The following is an 18,030-nucleotide window of genomic DNA, read 5'->3' as shown; positions in this document are numbered from 1 at the left end:
TGATTGTTCAATTTGAGCCACATGGCTGGACATTTGGTCTAGCATAGAACCTAAGGCTTAAGATGGTTAGAATAAACTAAACTTGATTTTTCCATCCTAGGGTATCTTGTCCAGGGACAGAGATAATGGAAGGATTACTTACCTTGTTCAGTAACTCAGGTCCTTAAAGATGGTTGTTCCTGTGGGTGCTCCACTTTAAGTGTCTTGGCGCCCTGTGCTTGTAATCGGAGATTTGTAATAGCAGTGCTGCAGTTGGTCACATATGTGTGGCAGCCATCTTGTGTCACTCTGAGTGGCTACTTACCATGCGCAGCCAACCATTTCTTGGTTTCTTCTGTACCCCCGAGAGTCAGCATGAAGCTCATGAGAGCCAGTCTCCTTTCTCTAATGCCAGAATTATGGTTGCCAGGGTTACCATTTTGAAGCACTTTGTCCTTAGAATCTTGTTGAGTTTGCGTAAGCTTGCATGGGTCTCTGTCTACCATTCTTTTTCTGTGTGAGAAAATAATGGGAATAGAACCCTCTTCCCCTGTGTTGGAGTGGTAATATTTCCATGGCTCCTAGTTGCAACAGGGTCTCGTGAGAGGGGTCCCTGAAGAGGGATGGGGAAGGTGGGTGGGTAGGGGGAATAGAAATAAATGGGAGAGAGTAACCCTTCTGGACAATTCCAGTACCCATTTGTCTGTAGTGATGTTGTTCCGTTCCAGACTGGGTAGTGTGGTAGCAGGCGGTCTCCAAAGAGACTGGAGGTCATCTGATAATCCAGCATGGGAGAAGACAGAGGTTTCAAGCCCATGACCAGTACTTCAAAATGATTGACAGGATTTTGAAGATTGAGATGTAGCAGATTGAGTCTGGTTCTGCCTGTGCCTCACTTGTTTTTGCTTGTGTTATTGATCATATTGTCTCTGGGGCTGGGAGTACAGGGCGGGACAGAATCTTTGCATATAAAATCTGCCCTGCTTTTTCTTGTTCGGGAGACCAAATATACCCAAGGTCTTCAAAGTTGTTCACAAGTCCTTTAAGGTATGAAGAGATGCATCTGTGCTCTCAGCAAATAATTTTTGGCCCTCAAAGGGCAGGTCCACAACTGTGGCTTGTACTTCCCTAAGGAATCCAGAGAGGTGGAACCATGATGCTAAACAACAGATGTGGCTATAGTGTTTGGACTGCCATGTTGGCAGAGTCAAGAGAGGCCTGCAGGGCCATTCTGGTGATTAAGGAGCCCTCTGTAATGTTGGCTTTGTATTATTCCTTCGCTTCCTCTGGCAGTTGATCAATAAAGGATTTCATTTTGTTGAACAAGTTGTAGATATATTTTGCTAAAAGAGCTGAGTAATTTGCTATTTGAAATTGTAACAAGGCCAATGAGTAAGATTTGCATCCAAAGAGATCAAGCCTTTTCCAGTCCTTGTCATAAGTCCTTGTTTTCCCCTTTGGTGCACCACTTCTACAACCAGTGAATTAGGACCAGATGAGTGAACAAGAACTCAGCTTCTTTCACTGGTACATAGTATTTCTGTCCAAGCATTTACAGGAATGTGAGACAGTGGCAGATGTCTGCCATATTGTCTTTGTGGGTTCCATTGTGGCTGAGTTAATGGGCAGAGCTATCTTTGCTGATTGGTATGCCTGCAAGATGTCAGTGAGTTTGTGCTGGGTCTCTGGCAGCTCTGCTAGAGAGATGTCCAGGGATTCTGCTGCTCTTTTGAATAAGTCCTGAAAGGATTTAAAGCCGTTGCCTGTAGTGGGCAGCAGTGGCATAATTGTTTTGTCCAGGGATAAGGACAAAATATGGGTGGGTGACAGTATATCACCTTCACGGACCTCTTCGAGCTCCTCTCCCTCCTGGGCTTGTGATGGTGGTGGACCTGTGGGTGAAGGGATCTGGGGGGTCCTTGGTGCTGGTGGGTTGGAAGGTTTAAATGTCTGAGTCCTGTAGATTGCACATGGGTTCCAGTATGGTCATTTGGATGGCATAAAGATGGGCAGAGACATCCATGGTAGTGTCTGCCAGCTGTGCCCTTCCATAGGTGGTTGTTGGTGAGAGGGTCTCAGTTTTGGGGAGGAATGATGAGAGGTGTAAAGGCTTGAATCATCCACTTTGTCCTCATCACTGGATAGTGGAGGTGCAGATCTAATAGGAGTGCCTATTCGGCTCGGTCCTGGCCTGACTGGGGTGCCATCGATGCTGAATGGAGGGGTGGAGGAGATAGCCAGATCTGCCAGCCTGGTAAAGAGTTGCGGTACCAGGAAGTCGAGTGCCATGGATGGCAGTGTAGTAAGCTCCAATGGTACTGAGTTCGTGTTAGGCTGTGAATATGCAGCAGGTGACGCCATTATACTAGCTGGTGCCAAGGTGTTCTTTGGTACTGTCAGTGCCGAGCTAGAGAGCTTAGCTTTAGCTCATGCACTTGAGTCAGAGCCTGGCCACATCGGTCCCTTGGCTCCTCAGGAAGCTCGGTACTGGATGTTCCCAGAGCCTCTCGTCCGAGGTTCTCGGTGCTGTCGATACCAGGGCAGATTTCTTGCCAGGAGACCGCTTCTTTTTAGGAGGCGATGACTGCGACCAATATTTGGTCACTTTCTTAGGTGCAGAGTCCTCAGAGATGGTTTGGGTGGAGTCCTTTGTCTGAGGCTGCTGCTGGAGATTATTGGCCAGGAGGAGTCCTGGACTCTGGGTCTGAGGGATTTCTCCATCATTAATAATTTTAGTTGGAGGTCCGTGTCTTTCAGTGTCTTGGCAGATAGTTTCTTGCAGTGGAAACACTTCTGTGGTACATGGGTTTCCCCGAAACAGTGGATGGACTGAGCGTGACATCCGATACAGGAATTGATAGCCTGCAAGTCAGGCAACGTTTAAAGCCGGGGAATTAGGCATGCCTGAGGAGGTTCAGGGCTATAGAAAACGGTCATAGTTCAGTTACCATCAGCAGAAACCCAGTAGTGATGGGGAGGAGAGGATGGAGGGGGAGAAACAAACAAAATGAAGTTTTGTTTTGGTTCTTTTGCTTTTTTTTAAAGTGTGTAAATAAGGACAGGAAAATGGAAGAAAACCAACAAAAAGGATAAATAAAGATGGGAATATAAGTGATACATGAAATAGACTGGGGCACTGCTGTCACTCCCACTCAAGCCAAAGGTGGTAAAGAAGGAACTGAGGGGCAGTTGGCTGCACACACTAAGTAGCTGCTTGGAGCAGTGCAAGATGGCTGCTGTGCATGCATGGCCAACGGGGGCATTGCTGCTGCAAATCTCCGATTACAAGCACAGGGCGCCAAGACACCTAAGGTGGAGTACTCACAGGGACACTCCTCGAAGAAGATGTTTCTACTTTCAGTGAACACTGCTTACTGGTACAGACATCTTCACTCCTTAGATAAACAAACACTGAGAGTAATGGCAGGGGAAAGCAGTATACAGTTTTCTTATTCTTTCCTAAGCATAATAAGAGCCTTGGGCTACTTAATCATTTCCCTTTTAACTTTTTATAATTAAGTTTTCATTCACATATTGAAATTAGAGTTTCAGAGTAGCAGCCGTGTTAGTCTGTATCCGCAAAAAGAACAGGAGTACTTGTGGCACCTTTTGTTAGTCTTTAAGGTGCCACAAGTACTCCTGTTCTTTTTGTGAAATTAGAGTCTAATCTTTCCAGGATGAAAAATCTTTCAAGTATATGTTCTCTTCATGTTAATACTTCAAAGTAGCACAGATGTTCAGGGGGCAGGATGGGAGAATGATAAATGCAAAAAATCCCACTGTTTTTGTTTCTTTCCTGAATAAACTCAACTTTCTCATAACCCTAAAAGCACAACAGGTCTGGGTACAGAACTGTCAAACTTCGACCTACCACAATTTTTTTCCACTGGTAGAAGGTAGAGTTGGTGGAGAGAAGTTCAATAGAATGTCATCTCAAGACTTTTTTGCTAATAAATATTAACAGCATACCACTGTGTGCGAAATTATCATGCAACTTTTTTCCATCACAAAATCCAGTAATGAGGACCTGTTTGGACTATTTCATAGAATTCATGTAAACTCAATTCATAAAAACAAAAAAGATACAATTATAGATTGTTATAGATACAATTGTGACACTTTAAATGCTGCTTGCATTTAAAGAAAGATAAGTGGTTCCAGCAGTATTCCCCAAAGTAAACCAAATCTCAAACCATGAGGTTTCAAAATGGAAGAACCTCTTGAAGTCCAACCACTGTATGAAGTAAATACCTGAGACCAACCAGATGACACAGGGAGACAAGAAATAGGATACAAATTAAGAGATGATTAAAGTTTTCCACTTATTTTTATTATTAAAATATGACAGTTTATTTAATCTGCAATGTCCATAAGTGAATGTATAGTTCCACTTTCTGACAGCTCAGCCCACCAAAAGTTATAGCTAGAAGAATGATCAGATCTGATGTTTTAAAAAATTATTATCTGTGCTCTTTAAAAATATGTCCTCTGCATTAAATCTATTGAGTGAGATTGTTATATTACCTGTAACAACACCACAGTAATGGTTGTGAGGAGTTAGCTTTTCAGTAACTTTCTCCTCTATAGACCTTTTTCGTCTGTACACCCTGTGTGCATGACCTGTCACAGCCAAAGTGTGATTGAGTGGCTCAATAAATATGAAGTCCTCGTTAATCTGTATAAACCCCATCTGTAAAGGAAAACAAGAGGGACATATAAGGTATGTAATTTAAAGAAATCACATATGCACACACACACACACACACACACACACACCCTGTCCCTCCCCCCCCCCGGCAAAATCCTTTATTTTAAAAAAATCATTTAAAGAATCCTAGTAGTGAGAATACTATCCTTCCATTTTATTAGCCTCCATCTCAGTGCAATAAACCTCATTTACTTCAACTAAATCTGTGTGGGTTGGTGGCTACATGCCAGTAGCAGATGCATGGTGAAAGATCTGGACTGTTAAAGACTTGCTTTGGGAGACCCAGGGGTTATTTAAATATGTACAGCATGTACCGCACAATCTATACCCTAGTTTTATAACACGCCATGTTGTCATACTTTCTGATAACCAATTTTTAATAAAATAGTTCATATGCAAAAGTGAATTTAGGGAGTCTGATGCATTTTAGAAATTGCAGAGAGCTGCAACAGGTATTAAATTCTTAAAGACCCCTTTTATAGATTTTTAACTTTTTAATTAAAAACAAACTTTTCTTCAAAAATAATGCATGTGTGGTTAAAAACAGAGAAACTCTATGTTGCAGCTTTTTTTAACCAATGTGCCCACACTGACATGAGATCGTAATTGAGGTCACCAAAATACTGTAAAAACTGTTATTCTTTTAACTAGTACTTACTATGGTTCAACTCAAAACTGTTCAATTTGCCAAAAAAAAACCAACCAAAACAGTTTATGTCAGAATTACAAAGCATGTAGAAGAAAAAAGTTTTTTTTCCTCTATAAAATACCATCAACAAAACTGGCAGGTAACTTCTAATTCCAGAGATCTTAAAATCTATGAAACACTGTTACTGTACTTAAAAACCCCACCAAAATGGCACATCTGGCTCAAATAAGGAAAGTTCTTCTCCACGTATGCATATAAGTTCCATTTACACAAAAAAGAGAAGGACTCTCTCTTATAGGCAACTTAACCGCATAATCATATTAAAACAGAGATACTTAATTTCACAATCAGGTGTATTAGCTGTACTTCAAACTGAGAGTTTTCTGAGGACCAATGCTGAATAGACACAGTAGTTTCCTATAGTATCTTTAAAATAGCTGGATTTATTTGGTTCATTTTGGGGTTTTGTTTTGTTTTGTTTATTTTCAGGTTGATTGATATTAATTGGGAGTCTGTTAAATATTAAGTATTTAGGAGGTAAGCAAAGTGCAGCTGCCAAGTGGTGCATTTATACATCCTGTATGTTCTTCTAGTCACCAGAAATGGTCTATTTATATTGAGAATTATGTTTTTAAATAACTGGTGGCGTATATGCAGAGCAGACTAATTTTCTCCTGATATTTGTAGATTCAACTATTGAATTTTTAAACTTTAGTTTTTTTTAATGCAGTGTCTGTGAAAGGTGCTGAGCAGGCTTGTATATAGAATCTCTTTTCTCAGAACAGGTAAAGGACAAACAGTAGCTGCGCAAACTTCTCCACATCACTCAGCCCATGTGCCTTAGCCCTGACCTGGAGGAACTGTCCCTAAAAATGAAAGAATAGCTCATTTTCCATGCTCATTCAATCTGTGGCCTCTTTGCTGAGAAGTCTACTTAATGGTGGCGTTTGTTATGCGGTGACCTGTGTACTAAGAGACCGACTGAGACCATCAATTCATTTCACATTAGCTTTGACAACTACTTACTTAGACTGAATGTTAACCTAGTGGTGAATAAATACTGTTCCCAATCTCCTGAGTCATTCAAATAGAGAATTGCAAATTGAATATAAAATCTACCAAAGATCATTAATATCAGCCATACATATTCAGCTGGATAATTCCCAGTGGAATTTGAATAGCCAAATATTCAATCTGTTCATTCTGGCTGCTCTTGAAAATAGCATAATTCTTTCTGCCTGACTGGCAGTCTACTATTCCTCCATCTCCTGATTACACAGAGGAGGAGGTAAGAAGACATCCTCTCCTCCCTCCCCACCCCCGCAGTAACCAAGATTCCCATTCTTTGGTTTCATTGGGAGGGGAGAGAAGAACATCTCCCACCACTGCCTTGAACCTCATGGAGCTGGAGCAGAGTTAAAAAATAGCCTTCCATCTCAGTTCCAGACCAACCTCCCATTGCAAGAAAATAGGGATTTCTTTTAGCAGAGTTCACTCCCGCACATCATTCTGCCCTAGAAAGATTATTAGCCAGTGATACAATGCCCAGAGGAATGGGGCTAGATGTGACAATGGCTCAGGTAGCCAGGCATCAACACAGTACAGTCCTCAAGTTTGATCCAGCAATTGGGTGTTGATATATGTTGCTTGCAAGATGGTATCTGGTCTTTAATCAATACAAGCAGTAAAACATTTATGTCATGAAAATACAGTTTTAGGGGACCAGCCAGAGCAAGATAAAGAAGCAACATAACCAGCCTTTCTAACTGAGTGATTGGGACCTGATTTAGCTTTGACTGAAGTCACTGGAAAGCTTCCCAATGATTTTAATGAATGTGGAACATTCCACTAGGTAGGTGCACCTATCTTTCCATCCATAGGTAACACTCTAAACTAACTGTTTGCTGTACATGTGCATGCCTCCATTTTCAAATGACTTGTCATTTATTTTTCAAATGCAGCAAAGAACTTTTTACTGAAGACTATGTCAAAGACAACCTCACTGATAGACCTGATGAACAAACACTAGCCAAACACCTACTCCTGCCTCTTAATTGCTCCTGCACAAGCACAGTAAGGATGCAAATGCAATGGAGATAATATCTAATCCAAACCTGGTTGCATCTGCTGAATGTTCACAGATACTTTGGTGATATGCACAACATAAATGCGCGGAAAACGTGCACATTCTAAGAGGTACATATATGTCTAGCATGTTCCATGGTGCAGGCACCTAACAAAAATGGAAATTTTCTATTGCAAATGCTCATATTCCAATTTGTAAAGTCTTATAACTGTCATAAAATAAAAATTTGTAAAACCTCTAGTCCTGAAAGAGGACTATCCCTATGTTGCAATGTCCATTATAATAACCCTATCCAGAGTTCATTTCCCTAAAAACAATGGCATATTCCATTTTTCTATTTGATGAGGGGCATGCTTCTCCTGTTATTTACACTTGTATATATTTGAAGTAACTATTGCAGTCAGTGCACTAAGATAAAGAGAGGAGAAGGTGTCTGTTCACATTACAAGAGAAAACGGCTATACCTGGTATATGTGTGGTTCTTGAGCTAAGACTCTATTTGCAACTCTAAGTTTTTGCTCAGATTCTGCCTGTTTATTTTCAAAGTCATAGCAAGCCAAGTTCTGTCAAAGGAGCACTCAGACACAAATGAGGAAGCCTGAGGAGCATTTAGTGACCACAATCCATCACATACATATACAATCCCCACGGATTTAGCTTCTTGGAGGGCAAAAAGGGGAAGAGAGAAAACACCAGCAGACTTTCTACCATAATCAGGAAAGGAAGTGGAGAGTAGGGACAAAAGAACACCCACAGGCACACATTACATCCAGAAAGAGGCAGGAAAGAAGGAAGAAATAGTCCCATCCTAGCATCCAGGGGTAGCAATGAGTACAGAGACAAAAGTTGCAAAAAAGGAGCCCCAAAGTGCCACAGACTAACTATGGCATGATGTCCTGATTTTGTGTTATAAGGTTTGCATCATAAAGATCCACTGACATATAGTGATGCTGCATTGTGACAAATACAGATATGTTACAACATAGCCATCATAATGCAATTTCAGGACATTGTGCCTGGCCTACTGTATGGCTTTCTATGACCCCATTTAATGAGGAAGTAATTCTCCAATTGTTCAAGGATGAGTATCAGTGAGCTACACTTCGGTGTTAGCGGATCATGGCTATGTAGTAACCTGTTGGATTGAAATAGCACCACAAAATGCATCTGAGAATTAGCTGCCTCAATCACCAAATATTGCATTATTTAAAAAAAACTATAAATATACAAAATTTCCTTTTCTTGTGATTTATATTTCAAAAGCTTTAAAATAATACCAATTACACTGCTTGGGCAAAAGATGCATTTATGCACATATGTGGTATGGAATTAAGTAACATTTGTTCCCCAGCTGTTAATTCATGTCATCATCAGCATACTAGCACATGGATACATCTGTTCCTTTGTCATAAATAATGTTATCTTCCCCAAATGTCAAAAGCAGAATTCACATCCCAAAATTTACCAGTGCTTATATGAAATAAGAATCATGACTTCTCTCTCACTCATTTAATAGCTGCTCTCTGCTGTTCAACCATTGCTATGTATATTCCATAGACATTCCATTCCTGATTATATTAAAAAATTAACACAACATGGCCATCTTCTGATTCTAACCACACACTATCCTGCCCATCTGCAGAAGGAGGATGCATAGCAGCTCTACAGATCCCCTAAAGTTGCCAACTCTCCAGTATTGTCCTGGCGTCTCCAGGAATTAAAAATTAATCTTTAATTAAAGATTATGTCATGTGATGTCATGTGAAACTGAATACATCCAACCTAGGTCCCTTCCCACCATGCTACCGGTGATGCAGGAAGCCAGTGCAGGACTGCATCCCCTCATGCTCTTGCACCAGCACATAACCCAGGCTGTGATTTGGGCCTACACTAGTTTATACAATCAGCAGTAAATCCAACATTTCCTTAAGGGTTAATAAGTCTATTTTAAGCAATTACCCCAAAACATTATCACCATCTACACATCTAAAAAATGAAAGGGTTATTAAAATGTATAGCCCAAAAGCCAATTCTTCTCCAGCACCGATTAACTTTAAACAGAGTGTCATAATCTGAGACTTTGTGGTCTTGACAAAATTTTACAGAATATTAAGATGATTTATTGTTTTGTGTGTCTGATTGCAAAAGCAAAATTATTCATTTACATTTCAGTACAGAACTCCAAAGAAGAGTACTGCAAGTTAACTAATATTATTAAAAACTAATCTATGTTTCAAACATTCAAGATTAAATTAATATATTGAATACAAATAAAACTTTAACTGGACATAAAAATAAATATCAAACTCTAATAAGAGCTTTTAACAGGACAAGCATAAAAACATCACAGTGTGTTAATAATGTATGAGGACTAATTCTCTATTCTTGTTATATACTATAACCTCCTCTCATCAGGTATCTTTATTTTTGAAGGTTGAAAACATGATTCACAAAGGATAGCCAGTAACATCTGTCACTGATTAAGTGAGTTTCCAGATTTACATGCTTCACTATTTATGTGTTTTTTTCCTTCAAAGTTTTCTCTGTCTACCTGCTGATTGCTTTTTCTGGCGTTCTGAATTAAAGAGAAATACTGTTTGCATCTCCCTTTCCATTTGCCAGTGTGACAAGTGCTTTTTCACATAACTCAATCTTTTTTTTCTTCAATGGCAAGAGCACATCATGCAGTGTGTGTGTGTGCGTGTGTATTAATTCCGAACATATACTGCCTTAACAGATGAGCAATATTTTGAACATTATGTAGAGTTAAAAGCACACTTCCAAAATCTTCCCAAAAATTTAGACTCTTAAAAACAAAGTTTTCAAAACCTAAGATGAACTGGAATGTTTTCCTGATTTTTAAAATGTCTGTACTACTCTGTAATCTTAGCAAACCCACACTTTACAGCATCATGCTACAGCAGTAGCAGTGGCTCTCAATTTTATTTTCATTACCTACTTTTATCAAAGCAAGTGAACTCAGGCCGTACATTCACATTTTCAAGGGACAATATTCATATAGATCAACTATTAATGAAACACTGGAATACAGAAGCATATAGAATACTAAGAGGCATGCAATCACCATGGCTCATTTCAGTAAGCAGTGAGTGCCCCTGATTCTACATGGTGTAGCCAGTTGTGGAAAAAATGACCCAAACTGAAACCAAAAAATGACCTGTGAATCACCTCCAGGAAAAGACATGATCCAAGGGGCAACAAGGTGGTGGGGAAGAGAATGAGGGACAGGACATCAAGGGGGTCTCATATGGAGAATACGGGCTTGGTCTCCCTTGAACCTCCATTCCCCCATTCTGTCCCAGTTGTGTGACTGCCAGCAAGGCCCTGAGGTGTATGGCTACTGCCTCTTCTTCCTCCTTGCTCTCTCCTCCTGAGGACTCCAGATGGGCTGGTCACCACCATGGACAGCACTGAGGGTACATCTACACCACAAATTAAGGTGTAAAGTATGCCTACCCACATTACTTAACATGGCTGATTACTTAACATGGCTGATAATAGTAGTGAAGTTGTGGTGGCATAGGCTTCAGTGCAGGCCAGCCTCCCCAGAACAAACCCACTGGAGACCCTATGGACAGACTCAGGCCACTAGTCTCCAACAGGATCTATGCCATTATATCTTCACTACTCTTGTTACCTGTGCTAACTAGATTAAAGCTAGCACAGGTATGCCTACCCATGCTACAATCACACTGTTACTTGTGGGGTACACGGACCCTGCAAGTAGCTGAGAAGAGGAACTGGCATGCCAGTGCCACAACATGCCGTGATGGCAGGAGGGGATAACTATATGGGAGGGAAAAGCAGCTCAGTGCTTGCAACATTGTTGTATGCATGACAGAGGCTTGAGGTGGAGCTGGAACAAGCACACAGAGAATTTCTGTATTCTTATTTTCAAGACTCCAAATTAAAAAAGCGTTACAAGAGTTTGAAGCCGTACCCCGACACTGTCCGAGCCACACTGTGTGAAGCATCTGATACAGTAAATCTGACTAGAAATAAAAGTGAAACTAGCTAGTTTTCTTTCACTGTCCAAACTAAGACAAAGAGTAAATGAATACCACATAGATTATTAAAATATTAACAAAACAAATAACACACTTGTTCCTTTAAAAACAAAAGGGTTTATAAACAGGCAGTTTCCCTTTAACATTTATTGAAAATACTCCAGCCCCTCCCCTGCCTTTGCACTTCTAGCTGCTAACTATCTGTAGACTCACTGGTCTTATAGTTCCTTCACCACATGTGCTACAGACACGAGCAGCACCTTATCTTTAAAAAGACTTCAGCCAACTCCAATATGTTAGCTATGGGCCACAGTGTTCTTTAGCAATGGGCCAAATTGGAACTCCAAGAAGCCCATACATCTGTAGTTCTGGGAATGAGTCAGTGTTGTTAGATCTTTACTAGTGATCTCACAATTGACAAAAATGTTGCCAGCCTCCTACATATCTCCCAAGAGCTGTTGCAAATTTAATTCACCATGGAAACAAGATAACTGAAGCCACCCACTAGATGGCCAGAACTGACTGACTAGGACGTAGCACGCCTCTTCATTTTTGTCCAAAATTTTCAGACATTCAATTAAAGGTCAAAATGGATGCTGCAGTACAGTTACTTTTTCCATCTGATTCCTACAGTAGATTGTCCCTTGGTATTTGTAGTTTTTAATTTACTGTCCACCCTGCTATCAATTTACATTCTGTCTTTTCCATCATTTAGACCCAAGATTATTATTGCTACCCCCACAGACATACTTTGTTGATGTGGTGGGAAACCAACCCAAAGAAACACCCTTTCTATCTCTAAATCAGTGGTTCCCAAACTTTTTACTTCACCCCCCCCTTGCACCTGTCCACCCCACTCCTGGGAGCCACTGTTAGGACCTGGGGCCAAGTTAGGGCACAACTGGGAGTGAGGCTGTGGCTGGTAGCAGAGCCCAGGCCGGGAGCCAGAAGCTGAGGCCAGGGCCATGGCTGGGAGCAGGTCTGAGGCTGAGATGGAGCCACAGCCAGGTGCCAAGGCCACAGCCACAGCTGGAGCCAGGAGCGTAGCTGTGTCCGCAGCTGGGGGTGGGGTTGGGGGAGAGCTGGACGCAGAGTGGGGCTGGGTGGTGCTCCCTCCACACCACTCTTGTGGCCTCAGGGCCAGATGCACCAGCTGCTGCTCGGATGGCCCTGGGCAGCTGGCCTCAGGGACCGCCTGAGCAGCAGCTGGTGTGCCAGACCCCCAGGACCACCTGAGCAGTGATAGGTGTGACTGGCTCTCGGGACTGCCCGAGCAGCAGTCCCCAGGACAGCTAGAGCAGCCACTGCTCCAGGGCCTTGGCTGCTGGTGTCACAGCTGGCCTCAGACCCCCCAGCAGCAGCCCCACCAGAGTGTCCCCTTCCCAGTAGCAGCCACCCTCGGGTGCCCCTCCTCCAGCAGCAGCCCTCCCAAGATTTAGTCAGGGATATTTATTGTACAAGTCATAGTCAGATCACGGGCCGTAAATTTTTGTTTATTGCCCATGACCTGTCCGTGACTTTTACAAAGAATACCCGTGACCAGGAGCGGCGCCAGGGTTTTTGGCGCCTGAGGTGCAGGGCGGCTCTAGCCATTTCGCCACCCCAAGCACGGCGGCACGCCGCGGGGGGCGCTCTGCCGCTCACTGGTCCCGCGGCTCCGGTGGACCTGCCGCAGGCATACCTGTGGATGCTCCACTGGAGCCACGGGACCAGCGGACCCTAGGTCCACCGAAGCCGCCTGCTGCCCTCCCAGTTGGAGCTGGCCCTGCCTAGGTGGAGGTCCTTCCCGCGCTCCCGGTCTTTGAGGCAGAGCGAGTGAAGGACCAGCCACAGAATTGCCGCCGAAGACCCGGAGCGCGGAAGGACCCCCCGCCGCCGAATTGCCACCGAGGGTGGCAAAATGCCGCCCCCCCAATCTCTAGTGGGTCGCCTAAATAGAGGAGCCGGCCCTGCCCATGATTAAATCGTAGCCTTACTTATTAGTATTTAAGAAATTGATAGATACTGAATTGCACAATGATATTGCACTATGAGATTAATACTATGGCATCATTCACATCTTTTTATCATGATGTCCACTAGGTGAACCAATGTTACTGTTTTTATAGAAGTTTGACCATTTGAAATCACTGTACACTGAAAGAATTCAGTAAATTAGATGTTTTAATTTTTAGATGTAGAGCAGTCCAAAACTGTAATTTTCTAGGCTGTTTCTTTGATCCACTGAAACCAAGCTTAAATTTAGCATGCTAAGCAAAGTGAGCAGAAGCTTGTGGTTTTCTTGCTTTCTCCCACCCCCCAAAATGGCAAATGCCATACACCTTTTGTTGTCAAAGACTGTTTAAAAATTATTTCCAAAGATGGTGTTATGATATAAATACACATTTTTATATTTCCTTTTTATAGACAATAAAGACATAAAATACAAAAAATATATACTAAAATGGGGTTATTTTTGGGCTAACAAATGAGCAAAAGAACAGAAAAATAAGGAAGCTTCTGCTTTGAGTGGAATTACTGTAGTCTTCACATTGCCATGACTGTCAAAGTCAGAACTGTAAAACCTGACTCTTTAGTATAACAAACTATTTTGCCTGTGTATCATACTGTACACATGATATGTATTAACCTTTTTCTGAGAACCTTGCTATATGTAAACCTAAGAGGAGTTAAAGATGAATTAGACAATCTTTACTTGATTTTCTTGCTTATGGAATTTTGAGATTATGTTTTTAAAATTACTTTCTTAAAACTACAGTGGTCATTTGTATCTCAACTGCGGTCAGAAGGGCAAACATAACTACTGTGACAAAGCTCCTCCTCTACCTTAGTGGGTCCTGCGCTTATTGGCGGATTTGTTCACCTCAGTGATCTTCCCCTCTTGTGGAACCCACAGTCTGGGTCAGCTGCTCCTATGTCTGATCAGGAGTTGGGAGGTTTGGGGGGAATCCGGGCCCACCCTCTACTCTGGGTTCCAGCCCAGGGCCCTGTGGATCGCAGCTGTCTACAGTGCCTCCTGTACCAGCTGCATGACAGCTACAACTCCCTGGGCTACTTCCCCATGGCCTCCTCCAAATACCTTCTTTATCCTCACCACAGGACCTTTCTCCTGGTGTCTGATAACGCTTGTCCTCCTCAATCCTCCAGCAGTACACACTCTCTCACACTCAGCTCCTTGCTCCTCACACACACTCCTTCTCCTCTGGCTCCTCCCTGCCAGACTGGAGTGAGCTCCTTTTTAACCCAGGTGCCCTGATTAGCCTGCCTTGATTGGCTGCAGGTGTTCTAATTAAAGTACTATCTCTACTGCCTTCTAGAAAGATCTTAATTGGCCCCAGGTGCCTTGATGCCATTTGGTTACCAGGGTCCTAGGGATTTGTTTAGCCTGGGGCTAACATACCTGTTTCTCAGCACTTTACTGTAGCCATCTGGCCTTGCCCCATCACACTACAGACTTACAAACCCACACATTTGTCAAAATGTATATTTGCCAATTATCTATTTTCCCTTGACCTCTAGAAAGCTGAAATTTATCATACTATGACCTGCTACTTCCAACTACTCCAAAGCCTAAAACTTTAGTTTAAAGCGATACTTTTGTACATATACATACATATATACATGCAAATACATACACACACGTGCATGCATATATGTGTGTCTGTGTATTAATTAATGCCAGTTGAATTAATTCAACAAGACTTAACTTAGTCAAATCCTACTTTCCTTGCTGAAGTTACTGAGAGTTACACCTGGATGAGGAGTAAAAACACCACGATTTTGCCCAAAGCTTTATTATACTACCCACGCTTGCATTGAAAGAAACCAGCTACACATACTACTCTCTTCTTTCCATCTCTTCCTATACCCTTTATTCTCTCTACCATGCATTATTTCATTATTCTCCCACTTAAAAAGTATTTTAATAGATCTACTTTTCTAACAGGTGTATATGTACAAGGTCTTTATTATACAACAATGAACAACAGAATGAGGAACAGTCAGTCTAGTAGAGAGATAAGTAATCTATTCCTTAGACTTGTTACCTCTGTATTACAGATGTGTCAGACTCCTAGCCCATGGGTCAGATTCAACCCACTAGATGTATTTATGTACCCTACCTGGCATACTCAAATGCTGTAGAAGCTAAGCTTTTCCCCCTCTTTTTATAAGGAATTTTCTATAACTCCTGGGTGGGAAGATAACCTTCCAAATGTAAACTGGGCATTAACCAATACAGTGTTATATTCCTAAGTCTGCAGATATCATGAAACACTGACTCAAAGTGTGAATTCTCCCTGCACCTATTAATTTTTCTGTTACATTCAAAGCCTAGTGACAACATTTTTTATATGTCAGCATAAATTATGTAACTACTAATCTCTCTGGGGGATGGGAAGGTGTAGGGGACCCCGGAAGATATTGTTACGGTTTAGCTAGGGCCTGCGCTTTCTCAAGGAGAGGTTATTAGCGGACAGAAGTTGCTAGCAGCTGCTGCTTCTAACCGGTTAGAACTGCCCTGTGTGGGAAGCCCCAGTGTTTTGGGGAACTGCAGAAAGTCCCTGGCCCGAAGCCTGGGGAGGCGGCCATTGCTGTTGGAAAGTCCCCCATTGCATATGTAGAGGCTGCTTTGCATGATATTAGCATGATGCTATAATTGCTACAGGCTGGAGCTTGCATGTTGGACTTCGCATCTGACCGAGCTGTTCGGACGTTGGACTTCCCAAGCTAGTGGCAGCAACGCGTGGAGTCCCCGTTGCGGGTGTGTCACTTAACCTTCATTAAAGCCAATTAACTCACCTGTGTGTGTGGGCCTCATCCTTGCAGAGCATCCAGGCACGTAACAGAAGGTAAGAAGGTGGAAACGAAGCTCATGGGGATGAAGGGTGGGCATTAGGAGCTGATGCAAGAAAAGAAATGCAGAGGTAAGAAAGGAAAAAAGAAAAAAGGACTATGAGACAGATAAATAGAGAAAGGAAGTGAAACAAAAAGCAGACATATTGGTTGCCCTAAGGGTGAACACTGAGTAATTCTGAGAATACAACAATAAAGATATAGGACACATAACTACTGCTAATAACGACTGCTAGCACTTTCAAAGGAACGTAGGGATTCTGGCACCAAACCCATTGAATTCCAATGGAAGTTGGGCATCTAACTCTCTTAGTCACCTTTAAAAATCCTCTACCATATCTCTTTGTGAAAACCTCCCATTGACATCATCAGGGTATTCACTGTGAATGGAGGACACTATGTAGTTATCTATTTATAAACTGCCCATGAACAATAATTAAAAATGGAAATCAGCCCTCTCTACTGAATGTGTGTTACATCCCTGGCACATTGTAACCACCACACTGAAGGGTGTCACTGTGAATGATGTGGTACACCAGTCTTTCATTTATCTATCTTAAATGTGTTAGCCAATGCTTACATTTGGTCTCACTCTTAATATCAAGAAGACTAAAGTGCTCTATCAGCCTTCTCCAAATCAGTAATTACATGCCTCATCTATCAAAATCAGTGGAGTGGCACTGGAGAATGTCGATCATTTCCTCTACCTTGGAAGTCATCTTTCATCCAAGGCAGATACTGATGCAGAAATTCAACATTGCCTAAACTGTGCCAGTGTAGCATTTTCTTGTTTATGGCACAGGGTTTTTGAAAATCACGACATTCAAACAGACACCAAGCTTCTTGTTTATCAAGCTGTTATTCTCCCAACACTGTTGTATGGGTCAAAAACTTGAACAATCTATAGATACCACTTGAAAGTCCTTGAGAGACACCATCAACACTGCCTTCATAAGATTCTGAAGGTCAAATGGGAAGAAAGGCGCACCAATATTAGTATACTGGAAGAGGCAAAGACCACCAGTATCAAGGCAATGATCATCCATCAGCAATTCTGCTGGACCGGTCGTGTTGTCCGGATGCCAAACCATCGCTTCCCAAAACAGGTCCTGTTCTTTCAGGTGAAAGAAGGATATCAAAAAATGGGTGGACAATGGAAGTGTTATAAGGACTTATTGAAGAACAATCTAAAAAAGTGTAATATTGACATTGACACTTGAGAGACACTTGCCCAGGCTCGCTTAAAATGGAGTGAAGTCCTACGTGATGGTCCCCTACATTTTGAACTTGCTCACCAACAAGCTGAAGAGGACAAGAGGCACAGAAGGAAGGAGAGACTGGCTTCCAGTAATGGTCAACAGCCTCCTGCTGAGCCTGAAAACATCTGCCCTCATTGCAATAGAACTTGTGGTTCAAGAATTGGCCTTATTAGCCACCTGAGGACCCATGACTCCCATGAAAGATGATCATATTCGGTAACAAGTGATTGCCCATCATCACATCAGTCTCTAAGTGTTTGGTAATTTGCTGAGTGTACAATAGGTTCGGAAGCAAGTGTTGTAAGTGTTCCCTGAACTCCACTCTTCAGGCAATAACCATCAGGGCTTCCCCAAAACACTCACGCAATTCAAGTAGGAAAGATTATTGCTTTACTAGTGCAGCCAAAAAACAAAATTTGCAAGTACCCTAGGCATAGCCCGTAGCTTCCTGCTGTGGGTCCCTATAG

At 42.2% G+C, this 18,030-nt stretch overlaps 1 protein-coding gene across 3 annotated transcripts in view; it reads right to left on the bottom strand.

The window, feature by feature from the left end:
• The window catches only part of ADAMTS19 (ADAM metallopeptidase with thrombospondin type 1 motif 19), a 352,203-nt gene that overhangs the window by 205,190 nt on the left and 128,983 nt on the right, over positions 1-18,030 (bottom strand). For all 3 annotated transcript variants that reach the window (XM_050945615.1, XM_050945613.1, XM_050945614.1), the window contains exon 3: positions 4,504-4,669. In XM_050945615.1, coding sequence (XP_050801572.1) covers positions 4,504-4,669 — 166 coding nt within the window. The remainder of the gene's footprint in view (positions 1-4,503; positions 4,670-18,030) is intronic.

The sequence above is a fragment of the Gopherus flavomarginatus genome, chromosome 3 (assembly GCF_025201925.1).
Source record: "Gopherus flavomarginatus isolate rGopFla2 chromosome 3, rGopFla2.mat.asm, whole genome shotgun sequence".
Classification (NCBI taxonomy): domain Eukaryota; kingdom Metazoa; phylum Chordata; order Testudines; family Testudinidae; genus Gopherus; species Gopherus flavomarginatus.
The sequence above is the reverse complement of the archived record's forward strand: the minus strand, read 5'-3'. Positions and strand labels throughout refer to the sequence as shown.